Source organism: Scomber scombrus, chromosome 21 (genome assembly GCF_963691925.1).
Source record: "Scomber scombrus chromosome 21, fScoSco1.1, whole genome shotgun sequence".
In the NCBI taxonomy this organism is placed as follows: Eukaryota; Metazoa; Chordata; class Actinopteri; order Scombriformes; family Scombridae; genus Scomber; species Scomber scombrus.
The window spans coordinates 13,042,045-13,060,603 of NC_084990.1; the positions used below are offsets into that span (position 1 = coordinate 13,042,045).

At 39.8% G+C, this 18,559-nt stretch overlaps 1 protein-coding gene across 1 annotated transcript in view; it reads right to left on the minus strand.

Moving 5' to 3' along the window:
* Window positions 1–18,328, minus strand: part of lrp2b (low density lipoprotein receptor-related protein 2b) — a 36,622-nt gene extending 18,294 nt beyond the window's left edge. Inside the window, exons 1-39 of the mRNA XM_062443232.1 lie at window positions 18,254–18,328; window positions 17,193–17,303; window positions 16,853–16,975; window positions 16,346–16,462; window positions 16,067–16,177; window positions 15,350–15,466; window positions 14,946–15,062; window positions 14,437–14,580; window positions 13,876–13,992; window positions 13,492–13,620; window positions 12,997–13,166; window positions 12,527–12,750; window positions 11,971–12,177; window positions 11,626–11,828; window positions 11,368–11,508; window positions 10,837–11,046; window positions 10,442–10,634; window positions 10,142–10,267; window positions 9,854–9,984; window positions 9,281–9,418; window positions 8,759–9,037; window positions 8,419–8,658; window positions 8,191–8,313; window positions 7,890–8,006; window positions 7,218–7,595; window positions 6,691–6,939; window positions 6,334–6,542; window positions 5,992–6,176; window positions 5,608–5,836; window positions 4,990–5,167; window positions 4,443–4,571; window positions 4,171–4,337; window positions 3,841–3,984; window positions 3,403–3,512; window positions 2,728–2,905; window positions 2,325–2,538; window positions 1,460–1,696; window positions 1,139–1,330; window positions 417–889 (exon numbers count right to left, since the gene is read on the minus strand). Coding sequence (XP_062299216.1) covers window positions 417–889; window positions 1,139–1,330; window positions 1,460–1,696; window positions 2,325–2,538; window positions 2,728–2,905; window positions 3,403–3,512; window positions 3,841–3,984; window positions 4,171–4,337; window positions 4,443–4,571; window positions 4,990–5,167; window positions 5,608–5,836; window positions 5,992–6,176; window positions 6,334–6,542; window positions 6,691–6,939; window positions 7,218–7,595; window positions 7,890–8,006; window positions 8,191–8,313; window positions 8,419–8,658; window positions 8,759–9,037; window positions 9,281–9,418; window positions 9,854–9,984; window positions 10,142–10,267; window positions 10,442–10,634; window positions 10,837–11,046; window positions 11,368–11,508; window positions 11,626–11,828; window positions 11,971–12,177; window positions 12,527–12,750; window positions 12,997–13,166; window positions 13,492–13,620; window positions 13,876–13,992; window positions 14,437–14,580; window positions 14,946–15,062; window positions 15,350–15,466; window positions 16,067–16,177; window positions 16,346–16,462; window positions 16,853–16,975; window positions 17,193–17,303; window positions 18,254–18,314 — 6,921 coding nt within the window. The 5' untranslated portion in view covers window positions 18,315–18,328. The remainder of the gene's footprint in view (window positions 1–416; window positions 890–1,138; window positions 1,331–1,459; window positions 1,697–2,324; window positions 2,539–2,727; window positions 2,906–3,402; window positions 3,513–3,840; window positions 3,985–4,170; window positions 4,338–4,442; window positions 4,572–4,989; window positions 5,168–5,607; window positions 5,837–5,991; window positions 6,177–6,333; window positions 6,543–6,690; window positions 6,940–7,217; window positions 7,596–7,889; window positions 8,007–8,190; window positions 8,314–8,418; window positions 8,659–8,758; window positions 9,038–9,280; window positions 9,419–9,853; window positions 9,985–10,141; window positions 10,268–10,441; window positions 10,635–10,836; window positions 11,047–11,367; window positions 11,509–11,625; window positions 11,829–11,970; window positions 12,178–12,526; window positions 12,751–12,996; window positions 13,167–13,491; window positions 13,621–13,875; window positions 13,993–14,436; window positions 14,581–14,945; window positions 15,063–15,349; window positions 15,467–16,066; window positions 16,178–16,345; window positions 16,463–16,852; window positions 16,976–17,192; window positions 17,304–18,253) is intronic.
* Between the last annotated feature and the right edge of the window lie 231 nt (window positions 18,329–18,559).

Sequence of the window (18,559 nt, forward strand, 5' to 3'; positions counted from 1 at the left end):
AAGTACTAACTTATTGCAGCTGGTACATTTTACTTTATTTCAGTAGCTCATTCCTGTTTAGTACAAGATTAGCCATGTTGTTCCCTATACTCAATGGGATGTTTTCCTCATAGTCCAGCCCAAAGTAAGACAATGTTCTAATTGGACAAAACAACTGCTTTGAATAGCGCCACTATACCAAGTGTAGGTGGCAATAATATTATGAAAAATATTGTGTCTAATTGCCTGAGAAAATGTTTTTTGCATCTGGTTGACCACAAGAAATTCTGGATATAAAAGGACTTGCAAAATTTGGGCCCATATGTTGTGATTCTTCATAAACTGTACAAATGATTTAGTTGTTTTAATGAAAGACCACAAAACAGGATTATTTTGAAAGCTAAAACTATGGTAAATTAAGCTGGTTTCACTCTCACCTCTGGCTGGGTGGTGTTGGCTGGGTCTATACTGGCCTGGAAGAGCTTGCCAAGCTTTTTATCCACCCACAGCATGTTGTGTCCAAATATAGCCATCCCTGTCGGAGATGGATACCTGCTCCCATACCGGATAATCTGCCTCTGTGAGCCGTCTGAAGCCATGCGCGAGATCATATCAAGAACATCATCCGTCCAGTAAAGAAAGCCACTGAAAAAATCGACAGTTAGGCCACGAGGGGACGCCAGGCTCTCTGATGCCAACACTGTGCGGTTGGTGCCGTCCAGCAGGGACCGTTCAATCTTAGGCGTTTGGCCACCGTCAGTCCAGAAGAGGTAGCGAAGCTTGGGGCTGACAGCCAGGTCACGGGGCTGGTCCTGGGAGGACTTGAGGAGAATCTTTCTGTAGGTGGTGTTGATGGCCAGCACCTCCAGGAAGGTCTCGCTCTCAAAGGCATTGCTAAAGTACAAGTTACCTGAAGAGGTGAATGAAGAGATGGGAAGGAAGAGAGTATAATTTGTCAGCACAAAGATGCGCAGCCATAATTTTTTGTAAGGGTACAACAGTGACATGAAATTAACAGAAAATTGTTGATTCATCAATTTTTAAATATATGGTTAATTTATTTGTACCGTTATTGTTTTATGACCATTTTTAAAGATGAATAATAGAGCTCCCTGTAATACAAAAAAGGAAATTTTGGTAAACAGAACTGGCTTCATACCAGCAATCCAGTCTACAGCAAATCCCTGGATGCCTCCTCTTCCAACGCCTGAGTTGAGGACACTGCTTTGATGCCCTCCATCTATTTTGGCCCTAAAGATCCCCCTGTAGGAGGTGGAGGTGCTGTTATCAGTCCAGTATACAAAGCCAGATTCGATATGGAGGTCCAACTTCCCCTTACTGGAGTAGGAAGCTGCAAAAGAGACAACAATGTTTGGATCCTGCCTGTAGTGACTGATTCAAAAACAATTCACAGATAATGCTGCAGAATATGCACAACAGGCTCAAACAACATAAAACTATAAAATATAAGCCAACGTACGTCCACCAACAGGCACCATAGCCTCAGAGTGGTCTGAGCTGTTTATGTGGAAACCACGGATGTACTTGGGAGTGGAGACAATGGCAAAAGATTCATAATGTTCACAGCGGGACCCATCCTGAGATGGGTAAAAGCCTGTGGTACAGGCACAGGTCTTCTGATTGTCTGGTTTGGGCAGACAGAGGTGAGCACAGCCCCCATTGTTGGAGCTGCAGGCATTAGATGTCCCTGCTGAGTCTGAGATTGGAGAGACAAAGACAGTGGTGGTGGTGAGCATTATTGGATCTTATGAGCCCATACCACTGTTTATTGTGCTGTGCTAACTCTCTGACCAAAAACGTCAAAGGCATATCAAAGAAAATCTTTTATTTTTTAGAAAATCTGGTTTTCTTTTTCTTTTCCATTTGCTTAAACATGTTATGTTTTATACAAAATGTTGAATACATACATATATATATATACAGATGTGTGTGTGTGTGTGTGTGTGTGTGTGTGTGTGTGTGTATGTGTGTATATATAGACACATTTATGTATTTAGCTCCTGAAAATATATGCCACACTTTCAATTGTGCAGAATTGAAATTTAATTACCCTAAGGACTTTTCCTTACATTTGAGAAATCCGGCACATAAAGAAGTGATTATTTACTGAGCTACTATGGCAGCTGTATTGGTAAAGAGCCTTTTCAACACAAAAGCTACATTTAACAGAAGAATTATAAGTAGTGTTCAATCCTGCAGTGTCCTGTCCTTGAGGAAGACACTAAACTCGCTCACTCACCTGTAGTAATTACCTGTTGCATAATGGATGAAAACACCAAATAGCTCAAGGACAGATATCTTGGATTAAATATAAAACCACGTACTGTCTCTGGCATGTACTTTGAGGGCACGCAGGCCAGACATGCCGCTCCTCATCATCACCATATTGGCACCGGTGTCCTTGTCCACCCTCTCGATGACCTCATAGTCCAGATCGGTGTAGTAGAGGTGGTTCTGGTAAATTGTCAACCCCCATGGGTGGGATAGGCCACTGACCACTGTCACCCGGGTTACACCATCCATGGTACCACTCTCGATCTGGGTAAACACAGAAGGTAAACTAAATGAATCCATTTTTTTTTTCCTTTTTCTTTTTTTCTGTTGTTGTTGGGTTTTTTTTATTTAGGTAATTAACTGAGTTAATCCCTAAACTGCAGCTTGAAATCATATGTACAATAACTGAGTAGTTTTGTTCTTAGTCAGATTAATCATGTACACTGTACGTACCACCCCTGAGCCTGCCAAACCCCAGTACAGTTTCCTGGTAGAAATGTCAGCGGTGATGAATCCTATGTTGGCCATGTTGCCTGTGTAGAGGTTCCTGAGATTGCCTCCGTCCATGTCAGCACTGCCAACCTTCGGAGGAACTCCATTGTCTGAACCCTTGTCTGTCCAAAACAATTTCCTGTGGAGGTAAAAAAAAAAGAAGAAAAGTATAAAATCTCCAGAATGTTAAATCTATCTATGTGAAAAAATATATTCTTGGTTAAAAAGAAGAGAACTTCTAATAGTTTTTGCTGGATTATTTCATCCACTGTAAAGACATGCTAAAACACAGATACATATTTCCTGTGCACATTTGACAGGTTTGAATGTTTTAACTACAGTATTCCTGTTCATTGTTTGGGGTGTTTTGTCTTGCATCACAAGAAATATGATTGTGAAGGACATGCTGTCCTAGCTGTTCGAGGAATAAATTATCTTCTTAAATTTAAAATTAAGGAGCTATTGTCTCTATTAATTCTGATGAGATCCTGGTCTATTGGTTCTATCTTTCCTGTGCTTGTACATGTGTACAAAATAATAAGTATTGTTGAGGATTATGGAGGAGAAGACAAGCTAAATGTGAAGCTGAAACTTGATGATTTGCTCCTTCCATTAATCAGTAAACAGAAGCTTTACCCTCGGACTGGATCCAAGGCTATTCCAACAGGCTCTCCTGCCCCCTCCGGTTTGCCAGTGGAGGTGATGAGGGTCTTCCTATAGTGTTCGTTTCCATCTACACGGATAACCTAAGTGAAATGTTATGTTTAGTTTATTTTGGCAAAAACAGAAATGAAGTGAGAAAAGGGTAAATAAATAAGTAACAAAGAAGGAAATCTGAGATACAGCAGTAATGAGTCTAAATAGGATTGACTTGCTGAGATAGTAAACAGGAAACTAGTACATGTGTTGTTAAATGGTTAAACACGTCTCTTTAATCTTCCTAGGTGTTACTTTTTGTTCTTATATAAGCCCAGAACCTAAGACTAATTTTGGCAAAGTTGGGCTCATTTCTCATTGTCTTGCAAGTAATAATTAACAGTAAGCAGCATACATGTTGTCTCAGATGGCACTCACCTCTATGGATTTAACAGTGGGATTGGTGTAATACATGATTCGACTTATCCAATCAAAAGCCAGACCAGAGGGTGATCCCATGAAAGCTGATGGAGCAAACTCTGACCTGTTAGCACCGCTGGTTTTCACTTGCCATATAGAACCCTGACAGGTGGAGAAAAATTAGAGAAATTGTTTCAAAAGAAGCCTTTTTGAAACTGAAGATTCTCAGGTAATAATATTGATAATCATTTTCCATTACATGTTGTTTAAATTATAAACTTAACACACAGTTATCATTACATAACATTAAACATTCCTCCAGGGCTCAACTTAAAAATCTCCACTCACAGTGCTCTGCACCCAATAGACAAGCTCCTCCAGGTCATCAAAGTCGATGTCCCGCCCCTGGCTGATGCCAGACACAGGGGCCATTGCATTGTTGGAGGAGTCAGCAGGGTCCAGAGGAATGCCAAAAATAACCGAATCTCTCACCACCATCAAGAAGGGAGAGCTGTCTATAATAAAATAGGAGTGCACATGATAAGTGGAGTCAAACACTACTGGAGCAGGCACGCTACAAAATGAATTTAAATGAAAGCTACTGGGGAAAAAAAGCTTACCTTTGATACAGGTGCGTTTGTCAGTGTCCAGTTTCCAGCCAGACTGACAGTGGCAGGTATAGTACCTAGGTCTCAGGCCTGACAGCAGGCACAGCTGACTGCACAAGTGCTCTCTGCATGGGTTGATGGCTAAATAAAGAACCACAGTGTCACCTTCAAACAGACATCTATCCACTTTTGTATGGTTTGCTCTGAATGCTGGTTGCAGCCTCTGATATGGTAAAAAATGTATTGTTTTCTGTGAACTTGAACATTTTTGTGACTAAATTTGTAACAATGATAATTTCAGTAGCCTGTTTTTTTTAACCACAAATATCATATGTTAGATTGACTTAAGCAGTTAAATTTTTGATATATTCACATAATTATCATTATATACGTTTTTAGGACCATAAAAACTCCAGAAGGCTTAATTTATACTCTGTAATGACACATAAGATGCTTTTACCAATTCTAACTCTACACTGCATCAACACACATATATTCAGCTACATTGTAAGGAAACTACAGGGATTCAAGTCACATTTTCTGTTTTATTAGAAATTACCTGTGGGCTGTTTGACAGGGTGGTCCATAACGATACCCATGGGCTGGTACACGCTGCTCATTAGAGTGGTGATGTTGCCACCGTGGAACTTGTTAGTCCTCATCACTTTGCTGGTGTAGCGTTCCGACCAGTAGACGTGGTCCTCAAAGATTGTCATACCATGTGGGTGCTGGAGAACCTGGATGTTAAGTGGGCATGTACAGGGTTGATAACTTTTCAAATTCATCCTTGTTTTCTGTTTTAGCTTAGATGCACCATCAGCACCATCCTGATATATACTGATTCAATTACACCCATTCATATAAGGTGTTTAACTAAATATATTTTACTGTTATAGTAACGTTTTTGGTCATTTGTACATTTTTAATGTCATTTCAGCCACTTAAAAAAAGGATTTTTTGTTATTCAAGGTAAAAATGTTTATGATTCTTGGCCAAACTGATACATTACAATACTACATATACAATTACAATACTATTTTGGATATTTAAAGTGATATTTAAATTGCGTGCTGTAATGATATCAAGTCAGAAATCTTTTCACAAATAGAAGTGAAACAACATTTGGTAACAAACGTTTCTATGAAGTGTTTTCTATGAAGTATTAAACTTAACATACCATGTCACTTGCTATGACTTGATAGCGGTTGTTCCCGTTATAGTCACAGTAATCAATATATTTGAGGTAGGCGTCAGCAAAGTAGACCCTGCGTGTGGTGTAGTCCAGGGTTAGGCCGTTGGGCCAATAAAGCTTTGTGCTGACGATGACTCTTCTCATGGCTCCATCCATGTCAGCTCGCTCGATCCTGGGGTTCTGACCCCAATCGGACCAGAACATCAGGTTGGTACTGGAGAAAAGCAATGTGATAAGGAACTTTGATAAAATGCTTATTATGTCTTGGAACAAGTTGTTCAAAGGCTCAAAGCTTTTGAAAGAAAACAATATAAGATCAAATCTGAAGACTAACTAAATGTGTATTTCAACCAAAGAGTCTTTACTTACTAATTACGGGGGTCTATAACCAATCCTCGGGGGCTGGTAACATTTTTGGTCAGGAGGACTTTCCGGAAGCGACCATCCAGAGTGGACACCTCAATGTTCTCCATGACGGAGTCGGTCCAATAAAGGTTCCTTGCCACCCAGTCCACAGCTATACTCTCGGGTACCATCAGACCAGTGGAGAAAACCTACAATAACAGACACCACAACACATTGAACAATGTGAGCAATGAGAATCTTGCACAGTTCAGCAGAAGAAGGAGAAGAAGAAGAAGAAGAAGAAGAAGAATAAACTGTCTATTGTGAAATCATGCTTTAATGCAGGTGTGTAATCATGTCTCTTACTTCCCGTCTGTTGGTGCCGTTCTGGAAGGCGCTCCATATCTTTTTCTGTGTGGCATCAGCCCAGTAGATTTTGGAGGTAGCAAGATCAAAGTCTACAGTCACAATGCCTGAACCGCTTATCACTGGATGCAACTGGGGTGGTCTCATGTTGATCCGGTTTGCAATGATCTGACTGCGCTTGGCAACCAGAAGTACAGCTGCTATAGGGTCTAAAAGCAGAAAAAAACATTATGATTCATACCAACTAATTATTTCAAGTGCCATTCCCCGCAGAGAAGGGAACTGCACATGTTAAAATGATCATTTCCATCTACCATATCATAATTAAGTGAGTAATATCATGGTTTTTTTTCTCACTTGTAGCTTTACAGGTGCGTCCATCAGGCTCCAGGAGGTAACCATCTGAGCAGTAGCACCTGAAGCTTCCTCTTTCATTGTAGCACTGCTGGCTGCAGAAACCTGGGATCAGACACTCGTTGATGTCCTCACAGGTCTTTGAGTCATTGAGCAGCTGAAATCCTTCTGAACAGATGCACTGAGCCCCAAATGGTCCTTGGACACAACGGTAACTGCAGCCCCCGTTGTTCAGTGCACAGTCATCTTGGTCTTCATGAAATGATATGACATTGAATAAGTATTTATTAAGCATCTTGCTGTATTTGTTTTTCTAACATCAATCTTCACATAATTCTGTAAGGTTTTAAGAATTTTTTTCTAAATTTGGCTTATACTGTTACATTTTGATTATTTATACCCAGAATTAGACCCCGAATATGTTTTAAATCATATAAAAGAGAACCATTTCTGTGAAATTATTATAATCTTGGCTAAAGGTTAAATATAATGTATAATACAGTAAATAATGTGATTTATTTTAAACTCACTGCAAATAGGTGACTCATCTGCTCCATTAGGGCAGTCCCTCTGGCCATTGCACACCTTGTCTAGGTCGATGCACACCTGGTCAGTGGGGCACTGCCATTGACTGGAGGGACAAGTAAATGGAGGGGTGGGGCAGTTCTGTTCATCGCTCATGTCCCGGCAGTCGTTGTCACCGTCACACAACCAGCTTGGTGGAATGCACACCTTGTTGGAACACTGGAAGTAGTTGGGTCTGCAGGTGATCTCTGGGCAGGTGTTGTGTTCATCAGATCCATCCTCACAGTCTGGATGCCCGTCACATTCCCACTCATCTGGAATACAGAAGCCGTCTGTCTGGCACTGGAACTCATCGTCGTGGCACAGGCCTGGACCTCGAGTGGCTGGAGGCACCACAGATATTTAAAAATGTCGGTAAGTCAACAGCAGAAAACTGAACATCAAGAGGTGTACTATGTATTGTCCTGTTTTTAATTGGACACACTCATTCAAGTGAATGGGAAGGTGTGTCCGAATTTTAGACTGGTACTGTAAATTGTTTCATGTCAAAGATAGTGAATAAATTGTATGAACAATAAAGGTGGCACATTTTTTGAGTGCTGCAATTGGTTTTCATTACATAATTAATTAATTTATATGTTTTTTCTATACAGCATTAGTCTGTGTACTTTACTTACGGCAGTTTCGCTCATCAGAATGGTCCCTGCAGTCAAACACTCCATCACAGCGATAACTTAGACTGATGCACTGGTCCCCACTGGCACAGGCAAACTCATAAGAGGAACAGGTAAACTCTTCAAATAAAAAAAACACATAAGAACAGAAAGAAAAGTGAAAAGAAGATATGTGAAACTTATCACAGTGCAACTAAATGAATGCACTTAATGCAAGGATTTTGCTTATAGGAAGGCACTCTGTCTTAAAAACTTAACCAACATGCCTAAAATATTAATCAACAAAAAATATAGTTGTTCCTACCACAGTTTTTCTCATCAGAGCCATCCAAGCAGTCCTGGTCCCCATCACATACATAGGAGTTGGATATGCAGCGGTGGTCAGGACACAGGAAGTAGTTAGGAGGGCATGTAGTGATGGTTGAATCTGCCAATCACACTTTAGTTTCAGTACATTTGCAAGATATATTTGCATGCACCTATTTCATTAAGTGTCAACAGAGATAAAAAGGGACGGTCCCTTTATACTTACTGCAGTTGTGTTCATCAGAGCCATCACCACAGTCATTATCACCGTCACACACCCATGCTTTAGAGATACATCTGTTGTTATTGCAGGTAAAGTACTGAGCAGCACAGGTGGTAGGGAGACGAGTGGGACAGTTCATTTCATCAGAGCCGTCACCACAGTCGTCCATGCCATCGCAGCGCCAACTGGACAGGATGCAGCGTTTGTTGTTGCAGGTGAACGCATACGGAGAGCAGGTCGCTCCTGGCAATTAGGTAGTGGTAAAAATATATGAGGCAGGCAGTTGGATTAGTATAATTGATCGCTCTATAATTTACTTCACACATTTTTTTCACACATTTACCTGTATCAGTGCAGTTGGCTTCATCTGTTTTATCTACACAATCAAAAACCCCATCACAGCGGTAGGAATTGGGCCTACAGCGTCCTTCATCACACTCAAAGGCGTAGTCACCACAGTTGTTGTCAGGTGGGGGAACCGAATCATCCTTGATGCAGTCCCTCTGATTGGGTTGAAGTTTCATGCTGTATGGACAGCCGCACACTCGACTGAAGGAGGGGGTCGGGAAACAGAAGTGGCTGCAGCGCCCGTTTAGCACCATATTGCACCGGCTGGTGAATGCTGCGGGTAGGATGGTGTTAGAAGTAGTCAGTGGATTTCTGGATTATTATACCTGAATTAGTTTGAGAAAGGGCTATGTTAATCTCTTTTTTTCGCTCCATTTTGTCTCTGCTTCTTGCGATGAAATTCAATCCCCGTCTTGTACACAGTATCGAAGCTTACTCACCATTCTGAATCAGTTACTGCAGGACTGGAGTGCTAAACTATTTACAGACTCCAATGCCTCCCTGTGTGTGAACTTACTGTTTTGGAGGTCAGTTGTGTAGGCCTTGACATTCATAATTCCAGTAACTCCTTGTCTGATCATTTTGTTTCCTCCTCCATCCCGCTTCCTCATCTCAAATATTGCTCTGGTCCTTGTATCAGACACATACAAGTAGTCTAGAAGATAAAAACACATGGTTCAGTGTTGTAATATAGGCAGAAGACATAAAAAAACAAATGCACATTTACTAAATACAGTATAATGATTAATGAGCATCTGTATTGCAATGATTTCAGAAGGGACACAAGAAGTTGCCCAGTTAGAAAGAAGCTCAAAGTGGCTCATTAAATTTGAATATGTGTAACTGTTGAAGGCACAGAATAATGTACAGAAAATCCTAACAATCATTTAAAATGTAACTGTTTTGGTCTCAATCAAAATAATTTTCTTAAATTAAGTAACAAATAAAGTTTGGGCTTTATTGAGTCGAGGCTGTAGATAAACCTGAATAACATAATACACTGCACAATTTTAATATTACTCAGCATGTGTAATATGCAATAGGTGAACTGGAATCAAGGAGAGTTATGCGGTGAGACCAAGAAATCCACCTGAATAAACTGTTAGAGAATATGGTTGAGTGATCTGGCCGATATTGCTGAACGTCTGCCTGTTAAATCCTTCAATGCTGATGTGACCAATCTGGTCCAAGAGGGAATCCACCCAGTACAGCCGGTCCATCCTGTTGAAGGCAGAGCACAGGGAATTAATCAGTGAATATATAGGAATCCACTGTAATCCACATCACATACAATCATTTATTCCTTGATTCTTGGAATTTTTCACTGAGATCACACCATAATCCTCACTGTCATCACTGTAATCATCACTGTGCTTACACATAGTCAACAGCGAGTCCATACGGCCATCCCAGTGTTGTGTTGACCAGAGGAACAGCATTGCTGCCATCAGTGAAGCCTCTCATGATGACTGCTGGACGATACCAGTCAGACCAAAATAAGTAGCTGCGGAAAAACAATAAGACACATATGTCCAGATTCATCATCAATGTTTCCAGTAAATGCATATAGAACATGTTAATGAGTATAACTGTTGAAGAGTCTCTGTGGTGGCAGTACTAGACTTTATGTGATATCTAAGTCCAAATGACACTGAAACTGATACATTTTAACACTCACCCAGCACTGGGATGCACTGCAATTCCTTTAGGGTTCCTCAGTCCAATCACAATGTCTCGTCTGGACTTGTCTGTGACTCTGAAGGCCACCACTGACCTATAGGTGCTTGTGGTCCAAAACAAAACCTGGGAGGTCCAGTCGTAGGCCATGGCATCTACAATTCCCACTCTGTAGCCTGTCAAAATCTGATGAACTAACGATGCAAACAGAAAATTATAGTCATCAATGTGACACACAGGGTTGGGAATGGAGCTACGAAACACAAAATCTAACATCATTATGGGTCCCTACAGTATCAGTAACAAATCAACTTACATTTATTTTACATAGCATTATGTTTTCTAATACAGTGCAGTTGTAACAGTGCTTATTACACAAATGTTGTAAAAACTCACTGGTGCCATTGAGGTTTGACTTATAGACAAGACCTCTGGACCTGTCGTTGTAAAAAATGTATTCCTCTTTGCTGTCAAACTCCACAGCAGAGCCAGAGAAAGAAGTCCCGGGCCCTGTGAGGGGAAGGGTGATGTCCTCCTGGAGGGATACGTTCAGTGGGATTCCCCGCACCGCCAGAGAGGTGGCCAACAACAAGAAGTCCTTCACCTCTGTTTAAAGAGTCAGTGACGGTGGTTACTGTCACTTAAATCCTAAATCCCTGACATGTTTAATTGTATGTTCTTGCAAGTAAAGATTTGAAAAGTAGTTTTTTAAATAGTAATTACTAGATATGAATACATTTATTTGTACCTGCCTTTGATCAATAATAATAGTAATAAAATTATTCCAATTTAGAAACATTTGAAGTTTTATTATGACTAATACAATAACATGTAAATCTAGCAGAAAGCATGAAAAATAATGTGAACTGAGTAAGAGACTAACTCTAAATATCAGGTCATTTAGCCCTCTATGTCAAAGAAACTTACTGAAGCATGTCCGCCGGTCAGGCTGCAGGTCGTAACCATGGCGACACTTGCAGCGGAAGCCCAGACCATCATTGTCAGAGCGGTGGCTCAAGACACAGATTTGCTGACAGCCACCATTGTGTCTGCCACAAGGGTTCATCACTGTGAGACAAGACGGATCATTTGATGATGGCAATGGTGTATTATTAGTTTTCAAATATAACAGATTAGACTTGGTGTATTAGAAGTCTGGGTTTCACTTTTCTTGCACCTCCTTACCAAAAGGTTGCAGAACAGGGTGTGAGACAACAACATGGCCCGGTCGCATTGTTGTACGATAAAGGAGTGTTGGATTGCTGCCGTTGAACCTGTTAGCTCTCACCACACCCATCTTGGTCCAATCAGTGAAGAACACGTGGTTCTCAAACACAGCAATTCCAAAAGGATGTGGGGCCTGGGTTACACCATTGAGGACTATTTTCCTGGGGAACAGCAACACCTTAGATTCAAGTGCAGCTCAATATACTGCAGCTACATCATTACATTTAAACGCAAAGTTAGTCTCTACATACAGAAACATCTTTTTTAATGAGTATACAACAGCATTTTCAGTACAACTTTTACCTGTCCAAACCACTGTACGTGACGGTTTCCACCGTGTCAAAGTGGCTGTCAGACCAGTAGACCCTCTGGTTAACAATATCTACGGTAATTCCTGTTGGAGTGCCGAGCCTGATCTTCACCAACTCTAGACGGTTACTGCCATCCATATAGGCGCGTTCCAGCTTCATCTTCTCACCAGAATAACCCATGTCTGTGAAGAACATGTAGCTGCAAACAAATAAAAAATAAAGACTTAAAGGTATCCTACAGTAAGTTGGTTATATGATGCACAAATTGCTGATAAGCTTAATGATAGTGACAACACGTAAACATGTAATCTCCCACAAATGATATGGACTTGACCACAACATATCATTCTCTCAAGTTTCATTTAAAAAAAAAAAGTGTCTTTGTGCAGAAAAAAAACAATGCTAGTAAAGATTCTTAAAAAAAAATCACTTCTACCAATGATCATTTTAATACCAATAGTGATGACATGGAATAATTATGTGACATGTCATGTGTAATATGTGACATAAGTTTGGAAGCTTTGAAAGACTAAAGCATTTAAACACACCCAACTGTCGGGTCCAGGGCGAGGCCATGAGGAGATTCCAGATTTTCAGCCACCAGGGTGACCCGATTCCCTCCATCAAAGTCGCACATGTCGATGCGCTCCACAGTGGCCTCTAATACATAGAGTTTGAAGTTGATCCAGTCCACGGCGAGGTTCTGGACATTGCGGACTGCAGCAGTCATAATCTCCTTAATGTCACCGCCATTATAGTTAGCAGAATATACCTGGCAACAGAATGAAAGGGTTTGGGATGAATGCATTTCCATTCCAAACTCAACTACTGCCTATCACCCTTGAGCAAGGTATTTAATGCACAACTGTTCCAGTAGAGTTGTGCAGTTGCCAAAAGAAATGATTACTGCTGAACGATCTATTAAAAGCAAATACACCTTCTGTTTGGCAACCATGTAAAGAAGCAATGAAGAAGGTAGATAGAAAACAGATCTGACATCAAAATAATCCAGACTGACCTTTTTGGTGTATGTGTCACTCCAGAAGACTGTTTCACTATTCTGGTGGTATGCAACGCCTACAGCATAACCTTTACCCTGGGAAGGCACCAGAGTTCTGGCAAAGCGTCCGTGTATATCAGCCATCATCACATCGCCGCCGTTGGTGAAAATTAGCTGTGGAATTCCACCTGGAAAACAAATGCCAGTATTTCATTTTGTTGTATTTATCTTGGGCATTTGAGATACATTTAAAACCCTCAAACATTAGAAAAACAAACTTTTAGAAAATGTGTTGAAAGAAAGGTCTTTAAGGGTCAGATACTCTAGTTTCCAAAATCAATACTATTTGCATTCATGTGTGCATGTGTGCATGTTTTGACTCATGGTCTCTTATGAGAACCCATCTTTAAAGTCTTGTCTGCCTAACTGTGTCATGTTGAGCTTTCAAACGCCCCACAGATCTTGTAGCAGCAGATCATCTAAAGCGACTCTGTAATGCGTCACCCCCTGTACCTGACACATTTGCTTTGCAGATGTGACCCTGCTCCAAGAAGTATCCATCAGCACAGCTACAGTGATGCGTCCCAGGCCGATCTTCACACACCTGGTCACAGATTCCCCAGATTTGACAGTCATTATAGTCTGTGGAATAATACAAATAACCTTTTTTTATGTAGGTATAAAGGTGAGAATTTATACCAGTGTTTTAACCACAGTGCTGTGACATTAACCTGGTAATTGTATCTTTTGGAGAATGCTCAGGTTACAGGCTAAAACAAGAATAAATGTTAAAGAAGCTTAATCAAAACATATGCAGTTGGTAGCTCAGAACCCACTTCTATCAATGAAGCCACAAATATAGCTGCATTCACAAAAACAAATATATTTGGCACCCACCCACACAGGAACGGCTGTCATTGGCTACAATGAAACCATCAGGGCAGTAGCAAGCACCACCTTCAGGAGACGGATGGCAGAGATACTCGCAGCTCAAGGTTGAGCACTGGTCCAGGCCTATGAGTATAAGACATAAAGATCAAGATCATTGACAAATCTTAGGTTTAACCATTGCATCATCACAACTGTAATCATTATTGTGGCCATTAAAGCCATCATCAACTGAATTTGGAGGCTTTCCATGGGAAAATTACCTGAAAAAAGTTAATCTTAAAACCAAGCAAGTGCAAAGGCAGCAATAAAGTTGAAAGCTGTGATCCTATTACATCCTGAACAGCTGACTTCTGAGAAACATTTATGAGTACACCACAGTATGATGTTTAAAACCGTTGCACCTAAATTTACAGCCCTATGCTGCAAATGAGGGACATTTTACGACTGACAATCTTGCTAACGTGATTCTCTTTGTTTCTTCTAAAAAAAAAAAAAAAGCTCTAGCAGTACTATTACAAGGTTTATCTGGTTTAGTTGGGGACTCATGTAGATATCTGTCAGCCTTACCACAGGTTTTCTGAGCTGTGGAGTTGGTCTCATCTGTTCCTCCAGGACAGTCAGGTTTGTCATCACACACTTTTCCCACTGGTATACATACTACCGAGCCCGGGCATCCCCATTCACCAGGGTAACAGTCTCGAGAGTTGCTATCTAAAAACCACATGAACACACCAGTGTATATTATGAATTAGAGAGATTTTATAAAGGCATTTTTTAGACTAAAGTCTTTACATTTATGATAACTCTTACAAGTCTTTAGCTAGATTATTTTCCAAAATGAGTTATTACCTCACTTTAAACAATCATTTTACAAAGTTTCTAATAGAATTTTTTTGGAATTAAACTCTTTTACTTTTAAATTAATTTCATTCTCCTACTAATCATAGCCATGTATCTTCAACTGTGCCAATGGCACATATTTAATATTACAGTGTAGTCTTCAGGTCTACCCTGGATTTCCATTTTATTTTGGATTTTTTTCCAAATAATCCACTTCTAAAAGCACATTTTCTCACCACATCCTCTCTCATCACTGTAGTCCCCACAGTCGTTGAACTTGTCACAGACCCAGCGCTGAGGAATGCAACGGCCACTTGAGCATGTAAACTCATTGCCATTACAGCTCTGGTACACTGAAGAATAAATAAGGAGAGCTCACATTAATTCAGGTTGAAGTGTTGCCCATCTTTCTATACAGTGCAACAAAAAATATGGACTTATTTTACATCAGTGTCACAATTATCACTCTTTTTGAATATCCCTTTCAAGCTTCAGGCACAAACATGTAGTATTTTCACAGTTTGGATGCTACGATGGCCTTCTTTTAGGGTTATTTTATCAGCTCAACTACTTTTACATGCCTTTTGTGTCACAATTGAATGTGAGTTGAACCTCTTATTAAACTCTATTCAGTCCTCACCACAGCCTTGCTCATCACTGTTGTCCCCACAGTCATCCCAGTGGTCGCACACAAATGAATGTGGAATGCAGTAGCCATTGGTACACTGATACTGGTGGATTGGACAGTGCTGAGTCGCTAGAATAAAAAGAAAGATTGAATTTACAATAGGTCAAACAATGTGTTAATTATTGAAACCCAGTGGTAATAAAACAACCTTAATTAGTTAAACTTGCGCAATGACAGGGTAAGTTTCAACACTTCACAAAAATTACAGGGAAACAAAATGTATAAAGAACCAAAGGTGCATCATTAAGCATACAGTATGGCAATTTCAAATATACAAGCCAAATATAAATCATTGCACAACATTTTACTGTTTTTGAGACATTCACAGATTCCTGAAACATTGTTCTATCCCACTGGAATGAAAATTTACATTAACATCTGTATAGTGCATCTGACATAATTCATCGCAGCTGGATACAACAGTCTCTGGGGTATCTGGAGATGTCTAAAACAGGATAGTTTAGCATATTATACTAGCATATTCATCTGTACGAACAAGCCATGACTACACTGCAAGTATAAGAGGGTGAAAATGTTAAATTTGTTGTTTACACACTCCTCCTGTGTGAAAAGATTATTTCAGTTTTCACAACATTGATTGATTTAAATTGGTCTGTAAGCCTGAGCTGAAGAACATTTGTGAAGATGTGTTGAGTCGTGTCTACTCACTGCAGTTGAATTCATCAGAGCCGTCTCTGCAGTCCTGTAGCCCATTGCAATGCTGAGAGTGGTTGTAACAGGCCCCATTAGCGCACGTCTTCTCAGTGCATCGTGGAAAGTCTGCAAAAAACACAAACTTACTCTATGACAGGGACTTTTCATATTATGTGTAATGCCTATAAAACAAAAACCTCTTCGAGTTTATAACATTGAACACAAATACCTCTCAGCCTACTACTGATCAGTATTATATTATATCAAAGTTCATGGTTCATCTTAAGTTCTTACCGCAATTGTTCTCATCAGAGTTGTCCACGCAATCCTTCACATGGTCACATCTGTATTTTTTGGGGATACACTGGCCCTCTCGGCAGGTGAACTGATCTGGGCTGCAGGTCCGTCCACCTGAACCAAGGAATTTTATTTCAAAATGCAAAATGTGCTGTACAGGAATTAAACTTGCACTTCCTTAAAAAGAAAATTGTCAGCTTCCGTTAAGAAATGCAGGTCATTTTATTGTGTTGTTAGTCGATGTTACTGAAAATCAACTTTGTGTTGTTGGTGATGTGATGTGATGTGGCCACCTGGTGGTTTAACTCCTTATGACTGTGCATGAAAACGCAACTTTTTGATCTTTGACAATGTTCTCTTACATGATTTCATCTGATCCAATCTTCAGGCCAAAACATTTTTTGTTCAAGGTGTAATAATAATCAAAACCTTCCCACAGAAAATAGCCACAGCATTTCAGTCACTCTTCCTTAACAACGGCACACAAACGAGGACTATGCATACCACATGATCTTTGTTCATCTGAGCCATCGATGCAATCTTCCTCCCCATCGCAGACAAATCCCAGCGAGATGCATTCACCACTTGTTACACACTTAAATTCCTGTGAGCTGCATGAAGGAGGCGCTGCCACAAAGAATAACACAATAGAAGAGTTTTCACATAAATAATATTAAGGTTTTCTGTTTCCTGTACAGTTTTTCTCTTTTTTACTGCCAAATTTCACCTTCCTATTTAATAGATTACAGAATTTACACGATTAAAGGGTGTGGAAACACTGGATTTTTAAAATGGTTTTGCTCAGTACTGACTGCGTTTCCAGTGATTTGTTTGTTCTACTCACGGCAGTTTTGCTCATCTGAATCATCTGTGCAGTCTTTAGTTCCATCACACCTCCAGGCGATGTTAATACATTGTCCACTGGTGCACTGAAACTCCCCACTGCCACAACTTCCTGCAAGAAAACACACAGAGACAGAATGATAGGTTTAAAACATTTATCATCATCATTTATCATTGTGTGGACACAGGTCACTTGTGCATTCAATACTAACTTTAATGTTTGATATCAATAACACTTAAGTGAAAAGATATGGTTTCCTTCACAAATGAGTTACCATGTTTATGACAGCAGTAGTTACCGTTACTTCCTCTATGTGCAGCATTTCAACCTCTAAACATGTGATTCAGCATTTAAAGTATAGTTAATTCTTCACCATGAATTAACTGCCCATCTTATGACCTTGGAGTATGTAAGATAATCCATGTCTGAATCAGCAGAGACATAACTCAATATGTGTATTTTGTATCACTTAAGCTTTCATATTTTGATGGGTGAAGTAACCATCCAGTATGTCAAAAGAAATTTCATTTTGTACGTAAATTTATGACAAGAAAAAAATCTTGCACGCACTATCAAACAGCATTAAATGACAAGGGCATGGATGTAGCATTTCCATCAAAATGCTAATGCTCTTTAGAGGTAAATGTTTATTTGTTAATTTATTGCACAGTAGTTTAAAATCACCTGCATCCTTTAAAAGTTAAATCATCAAGTTTTATTAATTTCCAAACTACTAATACTTGCATGGTTTTCACTCATTTAAATGTTTTTTGTTGTTGTCAGAAAGGGTGTCAGACTACTCATTTAATCTCAATGAATCTCTCGCTTTCTTTAAAAAAAAAAAAGGTTCCTACAGTAATGGAAAAAAAACCCCAATATCTCTAAAACATCTCACTGTGATGATGCAATTGCATCAGTATGTAAAACTCCAGCTAGTTATTATTGACCATTACCTAGTACTTTCACTATTTCCTAATTTATAGCATTAACTTCAGCATATTGGTTACAAGAAAATGTATTGTTGTAAAAATTAAAACAATTTTTAAAAAGTATAAACATACCCTGAGCAAGCTGAATTCCTTGGGACAGCAGTAGAAGAGATAGAAGACCTCTAAGGCCCATAATGTAGTCCTCACACTTGCCCCTTGATGCTCTTTTGTTTCACTGCTCAGGTTTTTAGTGCAAGTGTGCAGTCATGCTAGAACTGCACCCAAACCCGTTTTTTTCCCCAAATGAGCATGGAGAAGACAACACCTTTGGGATTGAGACGTATAACTCAGCAACCAGCTGACCAACAATGTGACATGGAGTGATACAGCTTTTTATGGCTCACTCCTTTACATAAAACTTCATCTAAGATTAACTTT